Genomic DNA, 22,007 nt, shown 5'->3' with positions numbered 1-22,007 from the left:
CTCTTGCTTATATTCCGGTCGGTGAGAGATCGCTTGCCTTGGATGTTCAAGCTTTGGCCAATCAGTTCGTGAGGTTGGATGTTTCTGAGCCCAGTCGTGTGTTAGCTTGCACAGTTGCTCGCTCTTTATTATTGGAGTGTATCCGAGATCGGCAGTATGATGATCCTCATTTGTGTGTCCTCAAAGACACGCTGCAGCACGGAGGTGCCAAGCAGGTTACCTTGGGTGATGATGGAGTTTTGAGATTGTAGGGTCGAGTTTGTGTGCCTAATGTGGATGGACTTCGAGAGTTGATTTTAGAGGAGGCACACAGTTTCCGGTACTCTATTCATCTGGGCGCCACGAAGATGTATCAGGATTTGCGGCAGCATTATTGGTGGAGGAGAATGAAGAAGGATATCGTTGCATATGTGGCTCGGTGTTTGAATTTTCAGCAGGTTAAGTAGGAGCATCAGAGACCCGATGGTTCATTTCAGAGGATTGAGCTTCCTGAGTGGAAGTGGGAGCGGATCACTATGGATTTCATTGTTGGACTCCCACAGACTAGGAGAAAGTTCGATGCAGTGTGGGTTATTGTTGGTAGGCTAACCAAGTCAGCGTATTTCATTCCTGTGGCAGTCTCTTATTCTTCTAAGAGGTTAGCTGAGATCTATATCTTGGGAGATTGTTTGCCTTCATGGTGTGCCCGTGTCTATCATTTCGAACCGAGGTACGTAGTTTACCTCACGCTTCTGGAGAGCAGTTCAGCGAGAGTTGGGCATGCGGGTTGAGTTGAGCACACCGTTTCATCCTTAGATGGACGGGCAGTCCGAGCGGACCATTCAAATTCTGGAGGATATGCTCCAAGCTTGTGTTACTGACTTTAGAGGCTCGTGGGATCAGTTTTTGCCTTTAGCAGAGTTTGCCTACAATAACAGCTACCAGTCGAGTATTTAGATGGGTCCTTATAAGGCTTTATATGGTAGGCGGTGTCGGTCGTCGATTGGATGGTTTGGAGGATATGCTCCGAGCCTGCGTCATCGATTTCGGAGGTTCGTGGGATCAATTCTTGCCTTTAGCAGAGTTTGCCTACAACAACAGCTATCAGTCGAGTATCCAGATGGCTCCTTATGAGGCTTTATATGGTAGGCGATGTCGATCTCCGGTTGGATGGTTTGAGTCGGGAGAGGCTCGGTTGTTGGGTACGGATCTGGTTCAGGAGGCCTTGGATAAGGTCAGGATTATTCAGGATAGGCTTCGTACAGCTTAGTCCAGGCAAAAAAGTTATGCCGACCGCAAGGTTCAAGATTTGGCACTCATGGTCGGTGAGCGGGTATTGCTTCGAGTGTCGCCTATGAAGGGCGTGATGAGATTTGGGAAGAAGGGCAAGCTTAGCCCTAGGTTCATTGGCACGTTTGAGATTCTTGATCGAGTGGGAGAGGTGGCTTATAGACTTGAGTTGTCGCCGAGCTTATCAGCCCTGCATCCAGTGTTTCATGTGTCCATGCTTCGGAAATATCACGGCGATCCATCCCACGTGTTAGATTTCAGCACTGTCCAGTTGGACAAGGATTTGTCTTATGTGGAGAAGCGGGTAGATATTCAAGACCGGCAGGTTCGTCAGTTGAGATCGAAGAGTTTTTCTTCTGTTCGTGTTCAGTGGAGAGGTCAGCCTCCTGAGGCATCAACCTGGGAGTCCGAGTCTGATATGCGAAGCCGTTATCCCCATCTTCTCCCAACTCAGGTACTTCTTTCTTCTGTCTGTTCGAGTATGAACGGTTGTTTTAGAGGTGGAGAATGTTTGGGTCATCACTTGTTTTAAAATGAAATTCAAAGTTTCAAGGCCTTAAAAACCTCTCTTAGCATCACCTCGATTTGCATGTGCAGTCCGGGCGAGTAGCCGGAAAGTCCAAATGTGAAAATCTGTGAAAATGATAAATTTTGACTATAAAATGAATTAATTTAACTTCGGTCAACGTTTTGGGTAAACGGACCCGGACCCGTAATTTGACGATCTGGAGGGTCCGTAGGAAAATATGGGACTTGGGCGTATGCACGGAATCAAATTCCGAGGTCCCAAGCCCGAGAAATAAATTTTTGAAGAAAATTATTTTCTGAAATTGTTTATAAGGTTTGGAAATGAATTTTGAGGAGAACATATTGGTATCAGGCCCGTAGTTTGGTTCCGGCGCCCGGTACAGGTCTTATATATGATTTAAGATAATTCTGTGAAGTTTGGTAAGAAACGGAATCCGTTTGATGTGATTCGGACCTTAAATACAAAATTTGATGTTTAAAGAAGTTTTGGGAAATTTCATTGATCTTGAGGTTTAATTCGATGTTCATGATGTTATTTTGGTGATTTTATTACACAAATAAGTCCGTAGGATGTTTTTGAGGTTGTGTGTATATTTGGTTTAGAGCCCTGAGGGCTCGAGTGAGTTTTGGATAGGCCAGGGGGTGGATTTTTAGACTTAGAAAGTTTCAGATTTTAGCTGGTGTGCCCAGGCCTACAGGCTTCGCACTCGAAAATTCGAGCTCGCAAATGCGAAGGCTGGATCGCAAAAGATCGAAATTCCCCTGTTCAGCCTTGGGTCGCAAATGCGACTCTTTCTTCGCAATTCCCAGCTCGCAAATGCGAGCCTCCCTTTGCATTTCCCAACCCAGCAGAGGTCGAGGTTCGCAATTGCAAATCCCTGTTCGCAATTCCCATATCTGAGGCCTGCAACTTTTATACTTAGACGATTTTAAACTCATTTTTCACATCTTTTCAAAACACAAACTCCTTTGGGCGATTTTCCAAGAACAACTCTTCTTCCAAATCGATTGTAAGTTAATTTTAACTCATTTCCTTCAATCATTAACATCTTTTAACATGATTTCAACTCAAAATCAATGATTTTTATGGGGAAAATTGGGTGTTTTGGGTAGAACCTAGGTTTTTCAAAAATTGGGGATTTGGACCTCGATTTGAGGTCCAATTTCAAAACAAATTAAATATTTGAGTTCGTGGAAGAATGGGTAATCGGGTTTTGATTCGAACCTCGGGTTTTGACCATGTGGGTCCGGGGGCGATTTTTGACTTTTTGGGCAAAACTTTGGAAAACTCATTTTTATGCATTCGAATTGATTCATTTGGCGTGTATTGATGTAATTAAGTAACTTGTGACTAGATACGAGCGAATTGGTGGTGGAATCAAGAGGTAAACTATAATTGAATAGTGAATTGTGTTCGTGGCATCGAGGTAAGTGTTTGGTCTAACCTTAGCTAGAGGGATTAGGAGTTGAGTCCTATTTGCTATGTGGTAATTGTTGAGTACGACGTATAGGCATGGTGACGAGTATCTATACGTTGGTGTCTAGCATGCCCGTGAGTCTTTATATTGTGATTATCATGACTTCGGTGTATCTTTCATGCCTTAGTGGTAGCTTTTATTTGTTGTACAAATATTGTGGAAGGAATTGTGACCTATGAACATTGAGGAGCGTTGGCTCAAGTTGCATAACGAATTGTGAAACTGCAAGCGATAGTTGAACCTCTGGAGCACTGGCTCGAGTTGTAAAGTGAATCGTGAAGTAAAAGTGAGAAGGAGAAGAGATTATTATGTTGTCACCCTTGCCGGGCTTTTGTTGACTTTTTTGTTATCGCCCTTGCTGGGATGTTGATGTTATTGATGTTGTTCCCTTGCCAGGATTTAATTGTTGACTTGTTTCTCCCTTGCCGGGATTCTTATTGCAAATTTTCTTTATTCCCTTGCCCTATTGTTTGTGATTGTTGTTTGGGTGAGGAAGAGAGTTAAAGCACCAAGGTTGATACCGTGCATTGTTTGTTTTGTGAGGAAAGAGTGTAAAGCACGAAGGGTGATGTCGTGCCGCACGATGTACCATTCCATGTCAATTTTATTGATTATATGGTGAGGAAAGAGAGTAAAAGCACGAAGGGTGATGCCGTGCACATTTTATTATTGATTATATGGTGAAGAAAGAGAGTAAAAGCACGAAGGGTGATGCCATGCATTTATTGATTACTGATTCTTTGTTGATATCCGCGTTATATTATTTTCTTTCGTTTACTTGTTGTCTTTCCATTCAGAATTGATATCTTCCCCCGCATCATGCTCCCCCTCCCATACTTGACTGGTTATTTCTGTATTTCTTTTCCGCTGTATATATATTTGAACTGCACAGGTTTATTTGGTAGTCTAGTCCTAGCCTCGTCACTACTTTGCCGAGGTTAGGCTCGTCACTACTTCGCCGGGGTTAGGCTGGACACTTACCAGCACATGGGGTCGGTTGTGCTGATACTACACTCTGCACTATGTGCAGATCCCGGAGCAGCTTTTGGACAGTAGCTTGGAGGCTTCCTTCAGTCCATCCGGAGACCCAGTAGACCTGCAGGCGTCCGCAGGCCCTGGCGTCTCCCTCTGTCCCTATTTCCTATTTCATTTTCCTTTTATTCAAAAACAGTGTACTGTTATTTCTTCACACTTTGTATGTAGTAATCTTAGACAGTCTGTGACACTGTGACACTAGGTTTTGGGTGGTTAAGGCTTAAGTATTTGTAATAGATGCAGTTTCCATATATCTAATTGTTGTCTTCCGCTTAAATTTGAATTTCTGTTGTTACCACGTTATCGTCTTATATTTGTTAAAAAGAAATAATTGGTTAATGAAGTAATTAGATTAAAGGTTTGGCTTACCTAGCTCACATTAGTAGGCGTCATCACTACTCCCGAGGGTGGAAAATCCGAGTCGTGACAATTATAAAATTATATTTATAACATTAAAATAACTGTTTATCTATTATAAGAGTAAGATAACTGAATTTTGCTCACTATAACGATAAAATTTATTTGAGTCATATAGTAAAACTAGAGCCCGTTTAGACATAAGAAATTTTTTCTTTTTTCCAAAAAAATTTTACTTTTTTTCGAAATCGGCGTTTGTTCATAAAATTTCCAATTTTCACTTGAAAATATATTTTGAAAATTTTCGAAAATTTGAAAAACTCCAAAAAAACTATTATTTAAAATTTTCACTCAAATCACTCACAAAACTTCAAAAACAATCCAAAATTATATTTATGTCCAAACACAACTCTAAATTTCAAATACCATTTTCACTTTAAATTTTTTTTACTTTTTTTTGGAATTTTACAATTCTTATGTCCAAAAGGCCACTAAGATAATGCAAGCATTTCTTGGTAGGATAAATTATTCTCCTCCTTCCATGTGTATTATCAGTAGATTTGCAGTTGCTAATTAGTTAGGTAAACTTCTATGGTGTAACTAAACTAACAATAATTACCAACAATTATAGTTTGTTAAATTTCTCCAAAAAATACTATGAGCCTCCTTTACTCACAAAGTTATCTCTAAACAACATTTACCATTCAAAGTGTTGACTAATCTAAGCCATCCAAAGAATTCTTAAGCACATATTTGACAACTTAATTAATACGATAATAACAACAACAAACTTAGTGTACTTCTACAAGTAGAGAGTGTGTATGCAGCCTTAACCCAACATTGCAAAATAGAAAGGTTGTTTCCGATAAATCTTTGGCTCAGAAAAAGCATAGTCGCAGCCAATTAATTATGGACTAATAAACTTATATACATCAACTCTCAAAGAATTTATATATTCGTATATTTTAATATGTTGTAATCAGGGGCGAAGCTACATGTTTTAAAGGGTGGTTAATTGACCATTCTTTATCGAAAAATTATGCAGTGTAAATAGGTAAAATATTAAATTTTACAGGTATAGAACATATATTGAATATCCTTTTTCGAGGAATTTTTTTATTTCTTTCAAGTTTGAACACCTTTGGAAAAATTTCTAACTTCGCCATAGGTTGTAACATATAGTAACATACTTATTATATGTCAGCAATTTTATTTTTTACGGACAATTATCTAAGTTATTTTTTAACGACTTGATAGAGTGAATTTTTTTTATCGTCAGTGTATATAAGTTAAACTCGTTGACTATATCTTATCAAAAACCGACTCAAAGTCATAAAATAAAAATTAAAAATATATATATATTTCTCGACAACTCTAAGTCATTTTGATTGTGAAACACTTTGTAACCAATCACCATCACTTTACTTCATTCACTAATTTTTTTCAAACTTATATTTTCTTTCTTTCCTTCTCCTAAATTAACTCTCTTTCTCTTTTCATATTGTGTGTTTATTTCTTCATCATCTTCATTTCTTTAGCCTCTTTTAGTCCCCCTTTTACACAATGGGGAACTGTTGTTCAAGGGGCCAACCTGATAATAATGAACATACAAATAATAATAATGATCAAACTAGACAAAAATCCAATACCAAAAATGATCAATCAATTTCAAATAATTCTCAACAACAAAATCATGGTTCAATTACACCACCAAAATCACCTGATCCTTCTTCAAAACCATCAAAAAGTTCCCCTATTGGTCCAGTTTTAGGCAGACCAATGGAAGATGTTAGAAAAACATATTCTATAGGTAAAGAATTAGGGAGGGGTCAATTTGGTGTTACACATTTATGTACACATAAACAAAGTGGTGAACAATTTGCATGTAAAACTATAGCAAAAAGGAAATTGGTTAATAAAGAAGATATTGAAGATGTGAAGAGAGAAGTACAAATTATGCATCATCTAACAGGCCAACAAAATATTGTTGAATTAAAAGGGGCCTATGAAGATAAACATTCAGTGCATTTGGTTATGGAATTATGTGCTGGTGGTGAATTATTTGATAGAATTATTGCTAAAGGACATTATACTGAAAGGGCAGCTGCAACTTTGTTAAGAACAATTGTGCAAATTGTACATACTTGTCATTCTATGGGTGTTATTCATAGAGATCTTAAGCCCGAGAATTTCCTCCTACTTAATAAAGATGAAGATTCACCTCTCAAAGCTACAGATTTTGGTCTTTCTGTATTCTACAAACAAGGTAAAAAATTTATTCGCACTCAATGTTTATACCTTTTATTGTGTTTCATCGATTTTCTGGTTCTTATGATGTTGTTATTATTTCTATGATTTTTATTGCTGGTATTGTCTCTTTTCGTCTCTTTGAATCGAGAGTCATCGGAAACTGAACGTAAGATAGAATTATATAAATACTGATGTATTCTCACTTTAGAAGGGAGCCTTAGAGCAACGGTAAAGTTGTATCCGTGTGATTTATTCGCACTCAATGTTTATACCTTTTATTGCTTTTCATCTATTTTCTGGTTCTTATGATGTTGTTACTATTTCTATTGTTTCTGTTGTTGGTACTGATATATTGTCTCTTTTCCTCTTTTTGAGCCGAGGGTTTATCGGAAACAATCTCCCTACTACCTCGGAGTAGGGATAAGGTCTGCATACACACTACCTTCCCCATACCCTACTTGTGGGATTTTACTGGGTTGTTGTTGTTGTTGTTTACTCAATGTTTACACCAAGTAATTGAACATAAGATATAATTATATAAATACTGATGTATTCTCACTTGAGAAGGGAAGCCTTGGAGCAATGGAAAAGTTGTCTCCGTGTGACTTATAGGTCACGGGTTTGAGCCATATAATCGGCCATTGATGTTGGTATTAGAGTAGGCTGTCTACATCACACTCCCTTGGGTGCGGCCCTTCTCCGGACCCTGCGTGAATACGGGATGTTTCGTCCAGGCTGCCCTTTCTTTTCTCAATTTAATTTGTGACTCTTATGGTTATATTGTTCGATGTTGTATAAACACGGAGTGCAGATAAGTACTAAGGGTGTTATGATATAATTAGCTTGATTCTTGGAATTATATTTTGTTAGCATGATTCATTGATTATATTTTGTTTGTATGATTCTTGGAATATAGTTAGCTAGAATGATTAATTCTTGGCATTTTTTATGTAATTTTAATATTTCTCTTAAAATTTTGTATTGTGCAGGAGATGTGTTTAAGGACATTGTGGGTAGTGCATATTACATTGCTCCTGAAGTCTTGAAAAGAAGATATGGTCCAGAAGTTGATATATGGAGTGTGGGAGTTATGTTATATATTCTTCTTTCTGGTGTTCCTCCTTTCTGGGCAGGTATATCACCCAAACAAACCTTAGAATATTCTTTAAGTTAGAAAATAAGAGGCAAAATGAACACATATGTTTTTAGTATTTGATTTGTGGGTCGTCGTCGTTGAGCCGAGGGTCTATCGGAAACAGTTCTCTACCTTCACAAGGTAGGATAAGGTTTGCGTACACAATACTCTCCCCAAAATTCACTTGTGGGATTACACTGAGTATGTTGTTATTGATTTGTGGGTCATCGGTTCACATGAAATATACTATCATGTGGAAGAGAATAGGTATTGAAAGTAAAAGGAGATATCAAGTCGCTTAAAGTAAGTAAATAATAAAATCTCCTCCCTACCCTTGGTAATTATACCTCAGTACCGGATTCAGGATTTAGATTACTCATATATATATAAGTTCAAATCGAAAGTCGTGTGTTATGTTGAACTCGTAAAATATTAGTATATTTTTACCAACAAGGGTTGTGGTGAAGTGAAAAATACTCCTTCATTCTTAACTAGCGGTCTCAAAATCAAGCCCTATGTATGTACTCGCCTTTGTTAGGAGCACTTTACTCCCTAATGTGGGACTTTCCAGTGCGAATCCGGATTTAGCCGGTCCTCAATGCAGGTACCGGGCACCGGGTAGGAACCCAAAAAAGGAAAATATTAGTATATATTTGTGGAAATGAACTTCATGGACTACGAAAATCCTAGTAATGGTATGTAGAGAAAGAATAGTTTATGTTACTTTAGAGTGAGATTAATTAGAGATTAATGAATGATTATTGTTAATTTATTTTCAGAAACTGAACATGGAATATTCAATGCAATATTGAGAGGACATATTGATTTTTCAAGTGATCCATGGCCTGCAATTTCCCATGGTGCCAAAGACATTGTCAAGAAGATGTTGACCATAGACCCCAAGCAGAGGTTGACAGCAGTCCAAGTCCTAAGTAAGTGTCTTCAATAGAATCTATCTGCGAATATTCGAAAGGACTCCTCAAAAATGTTGTCAGGTGCGTGATCCTTCAAAAGTAGTGCATTTTTTAAGGATCCCGACACATGCGACAGCAGTTTTGGAGAGTCCGAGCAACATAGTTTATATGATATCTAACGAACTTTCTATATGAAGATCATCCATGGATCAAGGAAGACGGAGAAGCACCAGATACACCACTTGATAATGCTGTTTTGAGTAGGCTCAAACAATTCAGAGCTATGAACAACTTCAAGAAAGTTGCTCTCCGGGTAATATATTCGCTCGAATCCTCAAGAAATGTTGCTGCATCCATGTCGGATTTTCAAAAAAATGCATTACTTCTAGATGATCCGACACAGATGTGACGGCATTTTTGGAGAATCTGAGTAACATAAGTTTCGACGTCAAGTACGTTTTAAGAATTAATTATCAATGTACCAAAATATTCACTTGGAGGAATATATTACAGGTAATTGCAGGGTGTCTATCAGAGGAAGAAATTATGGGATTGAAGCAAATGTTCAAAAGCATGGATACTGATAACAGTGGAGCAATAACACTTGAAGAGCTAAAACAAGGACTTGCTAAACAAGGCACAAAATTATCTGATTATGAGATTCAACAGTTAATGGAAGCTGTAAGTTCTCTAATTACTTCTTATTGCCAATGCCAAATTATTTGTTAATTCCTAATTAAGTTGTTAGTAATATCCATTGCACTTAGGAGAGTGTCCACCTTAGGTCAAAACAAGTGGTCGAGCTTATGTCATAATTTATGGCAATGGGGACCTAAAAAACATCTTGAGTCGGGGTCTATCGGAAACAGTCTCTACAATAACAACAACCCAATATAATCCCTCAAGTGGGGTCTGGGGAGGGTAATGTGTATGCAGACCTTACCCCTACCTTGTGAAGGTAGAGAGACTATTTCAGATAACCCCCCTCTCCCCGACTCTCTATCCCAAAAAGGTAAGGGTAAGGTCTGCGTACACCTCACCCTCCAGTAATCTTTCTGCAATAAAGATTGTTGGAAATGTTGCAACTTGCAAGTTTCTTATTCGTCAAGCCAGGGGCGAAGCTAGGTGGCGGGATGGGGGGTCATCCGAAATCCCCTTTAAAATAATTTAGACTATATATTAAATTTTTTTATGTATATATATTAGGTGTTGAATCCTCTTAGCTTCTTTGTCAGTTCTTTTTCTATTTTTTATGTTTCCTTGATGAAAATCCTGCTTCCACACTACGTCAAGCTAATGTTAATTTTCTTTGAATATATTGAATTAGGCTGATGCTGATGGAAATGGAACCATAGATTATGAAGAGTTTATTACAGCAACAATGCACATGAACAGAATGGACAAAGAAGAACATCTTTACACTGCATTTCAATATTTTGACAAGGATAATAGCGGGTAAGTCCCGTTCGAGAATTTAACTTATATATATACTGACCGCGTAAAAGAATCAGTTACCTCTGTAATATTTGCAACCAACTTTCTCCTAGAATATAACTAATTTATTTTCTTTTAATTTTGCCAGGTTCATTACAGTAGAAGAGTTAGAACAAGCTTTAAGAGAATTTGGAATGACTGATGGAAAGGATATAAAGGAAATTGTTGCTGAAGTTGACTCTAATAATGTAAGCTTAAAACATGCATATATGTTTTATGAAATCAGTAGAAATATTTGGTATGACGGAAATTATTTTCCAAAATTTTTCTTTAAAAAGGATTTCGGGGCAATAAGTCATTTTCTGATGTTTGGTTATCAAAAAATATTTTCTAGGAAAACCATTTTCCACATGAGAAATGAATTTCCAAAATTTCGGGCTAAAGTCATTTTCGTTCACAACCATCTCATCAAGAAACTTCATGTCATTGCTTCAACCAATAGTTACACATTTGACATTATTATCAATATATAATATATGCAAAAAAAATTATCAAAATACTATACGATTTGCTGACATTATTATTAATGTTATTTTTTTTGAAGTATTTTTCACTCTCCAACTAAACAACCCCGAAATATAACTACTCTAAAAATAAACCATTCTTTAGAAAACATTTTTCAAAAGATATTTTTCCCTTCATACCAAACATTAAATTTTCAGATATTTTGTAATTTATGAATAAATACCATTATTTATTTTTGCAGGATGGTCGAATTAACTATGAAGAATTTGTAGCTATGATGAGAAAAGGAACTCCAGAAACTGCAGCAAATCTAAAGAAAAGAAGGGAGTCATTTGTTGCATAAATTTTCATTGTTAATATAAAAAGAATTCAAAATTAAAGAAAAAAATGCATCAAAGTCATTGGTATTTTTCTTGGAGGGAAGACCAATGGCTTATTTTGTAAAGTTTTAAGAGTCATTCATGAAATTTACAAAAGTTCATGGATGATTATGTAAATTAAATAACAATCATTTTTCCTAAAAGCAAATTTGAAAAAATGGGTTTGTAGAATTCATGAGTTTTTTTTGGGATTTTGTTAAGAGTGGAAGATATTCTTTGTATTATCTATGTATATATAAGATAAATCCTTTTGTTAATAGTTTACTTTTGTTGCCAAAAATTGTTGTCTGGTTGATGCTTGATTATTATTTAGAGACAATGGATTTCTTATCAGTATTGCTATATAGTTTGTACAGTATTAGAAATAGATACTAATTGTTGCATTTGTAATCAACTACCTCCAAAAACTTTTGCCAGAGGGCAACCGAGGCATCCTGTATTCAAGCAAGGTCCGCGAAAGAGTCACACCCTAAAGGATGTGATACAGACATGCGAATGGGTGTAAGCCCCAGTGCTGACCACACTGAGAGACACGAAAGACATGCGAATGGGTGTAAGCCTCGCTGCTCGAAAACACCCAATGTAGTCTGCTGACCATATTAAGAGACACGAAAGTGCAGGTAATGCCAGTTGGTGAAGTGTCGTTAAGCATCTCTAGCGGTACAAAAAGAGGGGTCTTGATGATATCATCTACGCCCGTACCGCTCTTCATGGAGTAGATCCCGCATCCAACTAAGTCTAATGTAAATATTAGTGATTGTTTTCACGGCTCGAACTCGTGACCTTTAAGTCATACGAAGATAAATTTACCATTGCTCTAAGGTCTCAACCAAGAGGAGTCAAAACATGATAATATTATGATGGTGAGGGATATGTAGTCTCAAAGTATTATTAGTGATTGAGAGGGAGATTAAAAATAATATAGTTGTATTAATCAAGATTATTGAATTAGTATGATCTATTCATCAAGTGAATTGTACTTGTAAGCTATGACTTACACTTCCATGCAAAACAAACGAAAGAAAATGGCTATAACTTGAACTGCTCCCCTCATTAACAAGCTCCCAACCCTAGGAGGGAAAATGAAAAGCTTAGGGTTATTTGGAAAAAAGCTAGTTAAAAAATCAGACCTTAAGCCCGACTCAATCCCATGAGACGACTCCTGATATGAGAATGGCCTACGACCATATAAGAAAACACGAGCTCATTCTCTCAGCTAATGTGGAATAATGGACACTGATATGAGAAAGGCCTAAGACCATATAAGAAAACACAGCTCATTCTCTCAACTAATGTGGAATAATCCGACACCCCAGATGCACCGGATTGGGTAGCGGACAACATAAGATGGAGGCCGAACATTGAATAAACTAAGAATACTGATAGATCCGACGCTGATACCAACTAGGTATCAACTCAAAACTACCATGCATAACTCAACTCTTATACATGTAAAGAAAATGGACTTTACGCCTAACTCAACCACAAAGGTTAACTCTTGAAGTGGGAAAACTCCAGATAACATAAGGAGAAGGAGACAATAATTGATTCCCTTAACCTATATGAGACAATATAACAAAATTTGAAAATAGGAGAACTTATATTCCAACAAAATATGAATGAGCTACTAGCTGTATAAATAATTTGCCACAAGCCTTCAAACTTGATTCTTGAAATAAGATACAAACATTACAAACAATATTCTGCAAGTTAGACCAGTAACAAATACTTAAAATAAGTACTGCAAGATAAATTACCACCACAAACAAAGGATATTGACCCCCCCAACTCCAAGAGAAGAAAGAAAAAGGAAGGATTTTCAAGAAAAAGATAACATGAGACTAAGAGAGAATCAAAACATCTTAGCTGAGCAGCCAGCACTGTACATAAATTACAGCACATCAAGTTTCTCCAGCTTTCCTTTTCCACAGATCTTGGATCCTTTAGGAACCAACGGTGTTGGATTATTTCCAGAGAATATTGTTATTGGAAAAGGCCAATCCATTCTCACAAAAGCTGTGACCAAAACCAACCCCATCCAATTATATGTTGCCAAAGAATGCTCTGAAGTAAACCAAACCTACTTAATCATCGAATGCACAAGGCGACAGAGTGAACAGCCTCTGCTCGAAAAACAAGACACTTTTGTGATCTATGTCCAAACCCCTGGAACGGAGCAATAAAGTAAAGATCACACTGGTCCAGCTCGCCACAGTCAGGAGGTTGTGTTCTTCTTTTCTTCAAGAACAGAACCCTCTTTAAGTGCAATTTGTGCCTCATTTTCCCTTCCCATCGCAAAAAGAGAAGCAGCTTGTAAATATGATGCAATATGCCAAACAGGAGATATTACTTGTGCTTGTACTGCATCATTAAGGGCTTCCTGCGGCATATCACTCATGAGATAAGACAGACTACGTCGAGCATATACAGTTGGGGAGACCATTGTTCCAACATCGATGAACTGCAAAACCAAGCAACATACTAAATGAATAATGTACTTCATAAATAGATTAAATCCACCACCACTTTCCCTGTAAACATTAATCGGCACTACAATAATCAGTCCTAAGAGTTCAGTAACGATCTCAAGAATATGATATCATTATAATCAGTCCTAAGAGTTCAGTAGCAATCTCAAGAATATGTTACCATAACCATTTTGGTGCACTATTATTTACCCCGTTACCCGAGTGTATAAAGCCTTAGTCTACAAGCTATATCTCCCCTAAGAAAGCACAGTTGTAAAGAATGAATCAGAACCTCAACGCAATATAGGTATCATATTCTAACTTTAGTGAAATGATTAAAAGTATTAAAACCAATCGAGAATATAATTTCCAACCTGTGTATAGCATTCGACGGCAGCCTTAGCATCTTTGTGCCTGAAAGCAGCATCACCCTTTTTCTTGGAGTTCAATGTTTCCTGCATCTGATTTGTCCACATTTGGAATGAAAGCTGCAACCAACATTGAAAAGTGAGGCTATCACGAGACTTTGATAATTGGCTTCCGAAGGTGTATGGATATCATGAGACTTTGATCATTGGCTTCCGAAGGTGTATAGTAATTTGGATTTGATAACCATATGAACAAGCAATAAGTTACAAAATGAAACTGCTAAGGAGCTGACTGATACTTCAAATTGTCTCACGTGTTGGAGAACTGAGAACAATCATTCTACTTGCATTGGAAACTTACGCCAAAAAGATTGATAAAAGATAAAAGACTGATAACATGCATGTACCTCAGTCGCTGCTCCCTCATCATCTTTGTACCCAAGCTTTTCTAAAATCTCATGGATGGCAGTTAGATCCATTCTCAAGCAAGCTTCACCAAGTGGAGACAGAGCCATAGTTTCACTATTGCGTGATATACCCATTAACACATGAGAAGGAACCTGCAGAACAAGCTTAAAAAGTTTATTTCAGCTAAGTTCTATCATTAATGTGATTTTTGGCATTTTACAGTCGGCAAAATGTAGAAAATTAATATTAAGGAAAATAATGTAAAAAAAGTTTCTCACCTTATCCAAATTACTGTTTTTACTAATTTTAAGAAACTACTGTCATGGAACTACTCTTTTGACATTACTAGTGCCATGGAACTACTTACACTCCATTTGATTTTATTCGATTAAGACGTCTCAATCTCAACATTGAATACTTAAGATTTTGTGCTTACAGCATCCAGACCCCACTTGTGGGATTATACTGGGTTTGTTGTTGTTATTGACCTAATAAATAGAGAGTTTATATACAATGTTTCTTTGATGAAGCGCACTCTAAAAGCTAGCTGCAGCGGGCGGTGGTCGGGGTTGTGCGGAGGTTGAGATGGTGGTTGTGCAGTGGTGGCTGATGGTGGTGGCTGATGGCGGAGGTGATGGTTGTGCAGTAAAAGTTGGTGGTACAGGTGTTTGGTGACTAGAGGTAAAGGTGATTGGCGGTGGTACATGCGCAGTGGAGACTGATGGTAGAGACAATTGGAGGCGGTGAGTAGTGGTGAAGGTGGTTGGTGCCTGGTAGTGATTATGAGGTGGTTGAATGACTCAAATTCAGAACCTCCCCCAACACACCAAACCCCACCCCACCCAAACAAAAGAAAGAAAAGTACATAGGCAGAAAAACACATACTCCAACTCAGTATAAACCTTAAAGACACTAATGGATAATCAGGACAAGAAAGTACAAGACCTCGGTTTCTTTCTGAAGAGGAAATAAAGCAGCGACTAGTGACTTTGGATTTGGCCGCTCACGTGGCTCATATTGCAGACATCTTGAAGCTATCCGTACCAATTCAGTTCCATCATCAGAAGAAAATTGGCCTTCCAAGCAAGAATCAGTTAACATCTGAAGATTCCGGTCTTTAATCAAATCAAGGGCCTGAAAAAAACAAACATATAAGAGCATTAGAAGAGGATGAGCACCCGAAAATAAATAAAAGTTAAAGAGTGCCTCATCAATGATTACAGCAACCAGATATCCTTTGTCATAACAGTTATACTTGATAAAATCAATCCTGCTTTACAAAAATTTAGTTATTGTAGCACCACTCATCATCTTCAACAATCGGGAAAACCAACCCCCAACCCCAAATTGAATTTGATGCCTGGTTTAAACAATTTTTTCAAGCTTGAAATTCTCATTTTTCCATTTTCTTACAGGTACATAACTATAAAATTATATGATAACAATTAGTGTCTAAACATGATTCAGACTGTTCGGATAACTTTTAATTAGCAGTCTAAGCATCAGTGCTGAGATTGAACAAGATAGAGGCAGGAATAGGAAAAGACGAACAAGAAGAAGATGCCCATGGTGTTTCAGTAATAGCTCTTCTAGGAACCTAATCAACGAAGACAACCATGAATATTACTCGAGTCTAGACATCAGAACTGCCAGCTTTGTTGTACAAATAGCTCCTGAATGTCCATTGCATTCTGGAGAATAATACAGCCAGGATTTCTCTATCTCTTGAGTTATGTTAGGAAGTGCTGCATCTGAGCTCAGAGAGCCCTTATATTAACAAAAAAAATTGGTAAATATATATTACTCCATCCATTTCAATTTATGTGATGTAGATTGACTCGGCATGAAGTTTAAAGAGATAACAAAGAAAGACTTTTCGAAACTTGTGGCCTTAAAAGCTTAAAGGGTAAAAGTTTTGTGGAGCTTTCAATTTGTGTGGCTATAAAAGTTTTTCATTAAGGGAAAAACGGGTAAAATGAAAAGTATATAGTTAAATTGTTTCCAAATATAGAAATATGTCGTTCTTTTTGGAACGCTTAATAAGGAAAATGTCATATAAATTGAAACGGAGGGAGTAACAATATTTTCCTGCCCACCCTTGCATCTTACTGTTGTTTTTCCTAGGGTAAGATCATCTGTAAAACAACAAATCGAAAATCACAGCTTTTCGAATATAGTCATCATTAAATTTCAATAACAATATCTTTAAACTCAAACCAGCTTGGATCATAAAGATTTACTCGTTTATATAAAAGATGTGTCGGACATAAACTAGAACAAATGAAGCACATTAATATGTCACGCATTCTTGTCCCAAAGAAAGTAAAACAATATCGTCTTCAAAATTAGCAGCAAAGAACATACATGGCTTGGAGGAATATGTTTTCCACTGAGAAGGTCAAGCAACAGTGTCCCAAAGCTGTACATGACACTCTCCGGGGTGATTCTCCCTACAAAAATTTCAGAATAACTGAGTGAATGACGGCATAAGGTAAAAATTGCTTGTAAAGAACATCCCCCTTTAGCCTTCTAAGAACAAAGAAAGACAATCAAGCAATCTACTAGGTAAATGCAAGATTCTTCAACCTTCCCCACTCTATTCCCCCACCCCACACCCCCCCCCCCAAAAAAAAAACCAAAACCCCCTTCTTCCTTCCCCTTTTAGGATGGGAGGGGAAGTTTCAAATAACAAAAACCACTGTCATCAAGGAGAGAATATCACGAGTTCATCAGAAAAGAAGTTCGTCAACACGTTACACATTAAATTTTAATATCGCATTTTATGAATCAGTCACCTCGGTTTTGTATAACTAGAAGATGTTCAAGTTTAACCAAAGCTCAAATCTCAACAGAGGCGACACTAGTTTAATTGTTCTCTTTGCGTAAGTCTTTGTCGACGATTTTACCGATATGTATGTTGGTGGGAGGTAGTAGGTATTCGTTAGATCAGATGCAATACCACCACAAGCTGGTCTCGCCACCACCATTATATAAATAAACGCACATGCATATAAGAGCATTTATCAATTGTACTTACTACCTAATGCCAACTTGATGTTGGAAGATGAGAAGTTAAGACGGTACCAAGCATTTTGATCATCCAAGATTCATCCAACACCACTCAAAGTGACCATGTGTCTAAAATTGTTAGATTTAAACAGCTTATTTCACTTGTATAATTGTAAACAAGCTGCACACAGTTTAAGGAAAACTCAAGGAGAGAGAGCGACTTTTGAAGAGTCAAGTGTTTGCTGTCCTTGCAGAAAATTTTTCTCCTGTTTGCACCTATCTATCAGCAGTACTCATGTTACCGCTTTACCAGATATACATGTTATTGAAATTTCAGAAACAGATAAAACGAGAAGCAAAATGTGTTAAGCAACCAAGCTAATTATTAAATACTAATTGTCGATACACAGCAATTACCAGAGGTCTTACCCGTCCTTAAATATTCAGGAGGAGTAAATGCCAAGTTCGTGCTGTAACTTTTTCCATCTCGACTGTTCTTCATCAAACCAAAGCAAGAGAGACGGGGATCACCTTCCTGAGAAATAGCCAAAGGGTATATCATTAGAGGCACTTAAATCCTTATACTTACCAATAAACAACGAAAGAATGACCATGGAACTATGTACTTACTTCATCAAATAATATTCTATAAGCATTAAGATCGTGATAGAGTGCACGCCCTTTGCTTGTACAATACTCAAGAGCCTGTCCAAGATACAAAGCCACCCTTAAGCGCATTGCCCATTTCATGGGTTGTGTCTCCCCTGGATATGTAAATATGATAAGTCAACTTGAATTTTCACCAATCACAAAGATATACATATCTTCCTTAAATCTTCACAAAAGTCGTGATTCCCGTTTTCCTTCATTAAAGCAGTAAAAATATGAGTGTTCCCATCTCGTCCAACCTCATTTTCACCGACTTTCTAGGTGATCAGATAAATTCATAATTAGGTTTATTTTGAAAATCTTCATATTTTCTGGACAAGTGATGGTGTAAAAAAGAATAATTGCAAAAAAATATATATACTGATATATTATATCAATCAATCAACCCAGCTTAAATTCCAAATTAGTTTGGGTAAGCTATATGAATCATCTTTATCACTTATCCCTTGCCCCTTGAATAAGAATAACATATCAGTTACTCCTTCCATCTCTTCTCAATATAACTCAGGTTGCTCCTTTCATCATGTCGATTTAACACTTGACACACGTTAGAACTACTGTAGAAAATTCATCATGATTGAGCATCAACATCATGTAACCTAACTATAATTTTCTTAAGCATACAATATAGCTTGCAAGTAACAAGGACACAAAAAGCGCAGCCCAATGCACAAGGCATCCTCATTCACGCAGGTCCAGGGAAGGGCCGCACCTCAAAGGGTATGATGTAGACAGCCTACCCTAATGCAAGCATTAGTGGCTGCTTCCATGGCTCGAACCCGTGTGACCTATAGGCCATACAGAGACAGTTTTACCGTTGCTCCAACGCTCCCTTCCAAGTAATGATGATACAAACCATAGATATCGGGACACAATCCCCCCCCCCCCCAAAGAAGCGGGATAGATTACCCCTTTTCGGATGATTCAGAAGAAGAATATCAAACATATAAAAAATGATAAATATGAAAGACCGGTTAAATTTGAAAACAGAGATTCTGAGGACTTCCCTACAAACTATGGGCTTGCACCAAAAATTTGGCATGAGTCTACTCGTTTACCCAACTTATAGATGAGCTAACCAATAGTATACACGATGAGTTTATTGTGCAAGTTATTTGGCAAATGATATTTTTGTTAATTAATGAAACTAGTGCTAGTCAACCAAAAGTTGAAACTATGAAAGATCACTTTAGAGATAAAGAGTTTTATGGATAAGTATAACAAGGAACATATGCTTATGAAATTTATACCCCCCCCCCCCCATAAAAAACAAACTGAAATGAGATTAGATGAGATTGGGGCACCTATATACGGACAATTTAGATATCTAAGCTAGATCTACCCAGAAAATAGCACGGTAAGTGGAAATGTAACGCACAAAATTAAAATAGGATGAAAATGGAAAGTTATTGTGGAGGTGATGTGATACGACGATAATTAACAAAGTAAACAACAATATTTACGCCAAAAAGAGAATTCGGGAATCAATCTAGCCCTAAATTCCAGGACGAGGATGGAAAACAAAAGTAAAAATATAGTTGAACTTACAGTGAAAAAGATGTTTTGCAAGTGTCTCATTGGGCATAAATTCTGCCACAAGCAACCTCTCATCACCCTCGCAACAACAACCAAGAAGATTTGCTAACCTGTTGTTGCGGAGAGAACCAACCGATCTTGCTTCTTCCTGAAGTTCTCAATTTGGAGGATAAGGAAAAGGAAGTTAAAAGTCTATTGCTTAAACGAAGTAAAGTGCTTGTCAGCAGGAGAAAGACAAAATACTTAGCTTCGAGCTATTAATACATCGAAAAAAGTGCATGCACTAAGGACAAAGAATAAGACGTGTAAAGTGTCATACTTCAATTTCCCATTTATGGCTCGGTTGTCTTACATAAGAAACACTAATTATCCTAGCTAGTGAAATGAATATAGAAACTTAATTACCAGATGGTATTTACATAAATGCTCTTTAGAATAACTTACTAAGAACTGTCGGGAATCAGGCCATGCAGATCTATTAAAGCGTTTGACAGCAACCCTCCTCTGGTTCTCTAACTTTCCCTTATAAACAACATTTGGAGCTTTTTCACCGTGTTCGGAAACTATATTCTCTACGGCAAATCCAGAAGTAGCTATTCTCAGCTGTTCAACAGTAAACTCGCGGAATGTAGGCAAATCACTTACTTCATCTTTTTCCTCGTCATCTATTAGAAGAAGGAAATCCAACAAAATTATAATTCTGAATTCAACTGTCCTCAGATGATGATAGAAAAATACCCCCACAAAAAAAAAAAAAAAAAACAGCTTTACATACCAGGATTTTTAGCCTCGTGAACGGGTCCATTTTGTCCAGCCCAACAACACGAGGCAAGTTTAGAACACTCACAACCCATCCCCCCCCCCCCCTACTTTAGAGCTCTAACGGCAACTTTGTGTCCGTATCACAACCACCACATGTTCTGCAGCTTAAAAGATCTGCATTTGGGTCCAAAAGCAAGCTTTTCAATACAAAATCATATCCTGGTTCTTAAAAATTAGATCCTTGTCATTAAACTGGAAACAACAAAGATAAGTTTGAAAACTTGCAACACAAAATTCTCGGTGTACACACCAAAAGTTATACAACAGTCCATTGATTCTGCTTTCCACAACTCAAAGAAACTACAAAGTACACAATAGTCTATGCAATTAGCAATCCACAACTCAAAGATGTGGACAGTAATTCCAAAAATACAGCTACTTCACTACACATCAAAAAGTTAAAATACCCATAAAACAAGAATCATAGACATAATATTTCAGCTCCATCACAAGTAAAGCAAAGACCAAAAATGGAATCAAGAAAAAAGAGCATAAACCCAACCAAAAAAAGTACCTTTAGCATAGATTCAAATCTGAGTCAATCCAAAAACTTGATACAAATCCCAAAGCTACAAACTTTCTCCCAAAAGCTCCACTTTTTTTCAATTGAGTTAGCACAAACCAATTTCAAACCACCCTGAAAAAACTCATCATACAAGTCAACCCCAAGTCAAGATTCAATCTTTTCAAACTAATGCACAAAACCCAAATACAAAAACCATAAAGCATCACAAAACAACAACCCCGCATAAAAATAAGCATCAATCTTCAGATAGGTTAAGAGATAAAACCATAAACATCAAGAAAATGGAAAGTAACTAACCAAAAAGCAGCTTTCTTGAATATTGATCGAGTCAAAAAAGGTCCAGTTAAGAGTAATTTTCTTGAGATATAGAGAGAGAAAAAGAGATCAAGAAAGTGAAAAATGTGTATATATAGTGAGGAAGATAGAGAGATGAGCAAAAAAAATAAAAAGATGTGTTTGTACAGATCCCTTTTTCAGTGTGTGCATATTTGATATTACTCAGTTACTAGGACAACTACTATTATGTATAAAATTATAATTAATGTACTATTTTGGTGCTTTTCTTTTTTCTTCCTATTTTCCACCGACATTAAACACCCTTTTTCTCCTCATATTTTTCTAAGACACCAAGACCATAATCTATTGTCTATCCATCTGGCCACAAAACAATGATATTATTAAGTTGGTGTATATATAATAAAAAAAAATGCTTGAAAGGTCGAGTATGAATGATATTATTGTTGGTATAATTGTGTGCCTCGTAAAAATTAAATTGTAATTAATTAGATATTTATCGTAAAGTTTATTAACAGTTAAACCACGAATTGTATTTTAAAGTCATCTAAACCGTTAAAATTGAATGTAATATTATAACTCTATTTAATTATGTCGTACTG

The 22,007-nt window shown here is 37.0% G+C and overlaps 2 protein-coding genes across 3 annotated transcripts; one reads left to right on the top strand and one right to left on the bottom strand.

The window, feature by feature from the left end:
• The first annotated feature begins 6,166 nt into the window (after positions 1 to 6,166).
• Positions 6,167 to 11,564, top strand: LOC107811038 (calcium-dependent protein kinase 17-like). The gene is made up of 8 exons (XM_016635884.2): positions 6,167 to 6,933; positions 7,907 to 8,050; positions 8,832 to 8,984; positions 9,164 to 9,279; positions 9,480 to 9,647; positions 10,294 to 10,421; positions 10,549 to 10,648; positions 11,167 to 11,564. Exons 1-8 carry the CDS (start codon positions 6,231 to 6,233, stop codon positions 11,266 to 11,268), a joined length of 1,614 nt encoding a protein of 537 aa, XP_016491370.1. The 5' UTR covers positions 6,167 to 6,230; the 3' UTR covers positions 11,269 to 11,564.
• A 1,377-nt stretch (positions 11,565 to 12,941) lies between these two features.
• On the bottom strand, positions 12,942 to 21,618 carry LOC107813161 (serine/threonine-protein kinase BSK7). 2 transcript variants are annotated; one of them, XM_075237376.1, is made up of 12 exons: positions 21,409 to 21,597; positions 21,100 to 21,222; positions 20,539 to 20,699; positions 20,208 to 20,428; positions 19,776 to 19,911; positions 18,189 to 18,322; positions 17,988 to 18,093; positions 16,914 to 16,999; positions 15,495 to 15,683; positions 14,549 to 14,701; positions 14,148 to 14,261; positions 12,942 to 13,766 (listed from the first exon to the last, which is right to left on the bottom strand). In XM_075237376.1, the coding sequence occupies exons 3-12, from the start codon at positions 20,615 to 20,617 to the stop codon at positions 13,521 to 13,523; spliced, it is 1,464 nt and encodes a 487-aa protein (XP_075093477.1). In that variant the 5' UTR covers positions 20,618 to 20,699; positions 21,100 to 21,222; positions 21,409 to 21,597; the 3' UTR covers positions 12,942 to 13,520. The 2 variants fall into 2 exon arrangements, with proteins under 2 accessions (XP_075093477.1, XP_075093478.1); XM_075237377.1 differs by lacking the exon at positions 21,100 to 21,222 and having other exon boundaries at positions 21,409 to 21,618.
• Between the last annotated feature and the right edge of the window lie 389 nt (positions 21,619 to 22,007).

The sequence above is a fragment of the Nicotiana tabacum genome, chromosome 18 (genome assembly GCF_000715075.1).
Source record: "Nicotiana tabacum cultivar K326 chromosome 18, ASM71507v2, whole genome shotgun sequence".
NCBI classification, from domain to species: Eukaryota; Viridiplantae; Streptophyta; class Magnoliopsida; order Solanales; family Solanaceae; genus Nicotiana; species Nicotiana tabacum.
The sequence above is the reverse complement of the archived record's forward strand: the minus strand, read 5'-3'. Positions and strand labels throughout refer to the sequence as shown.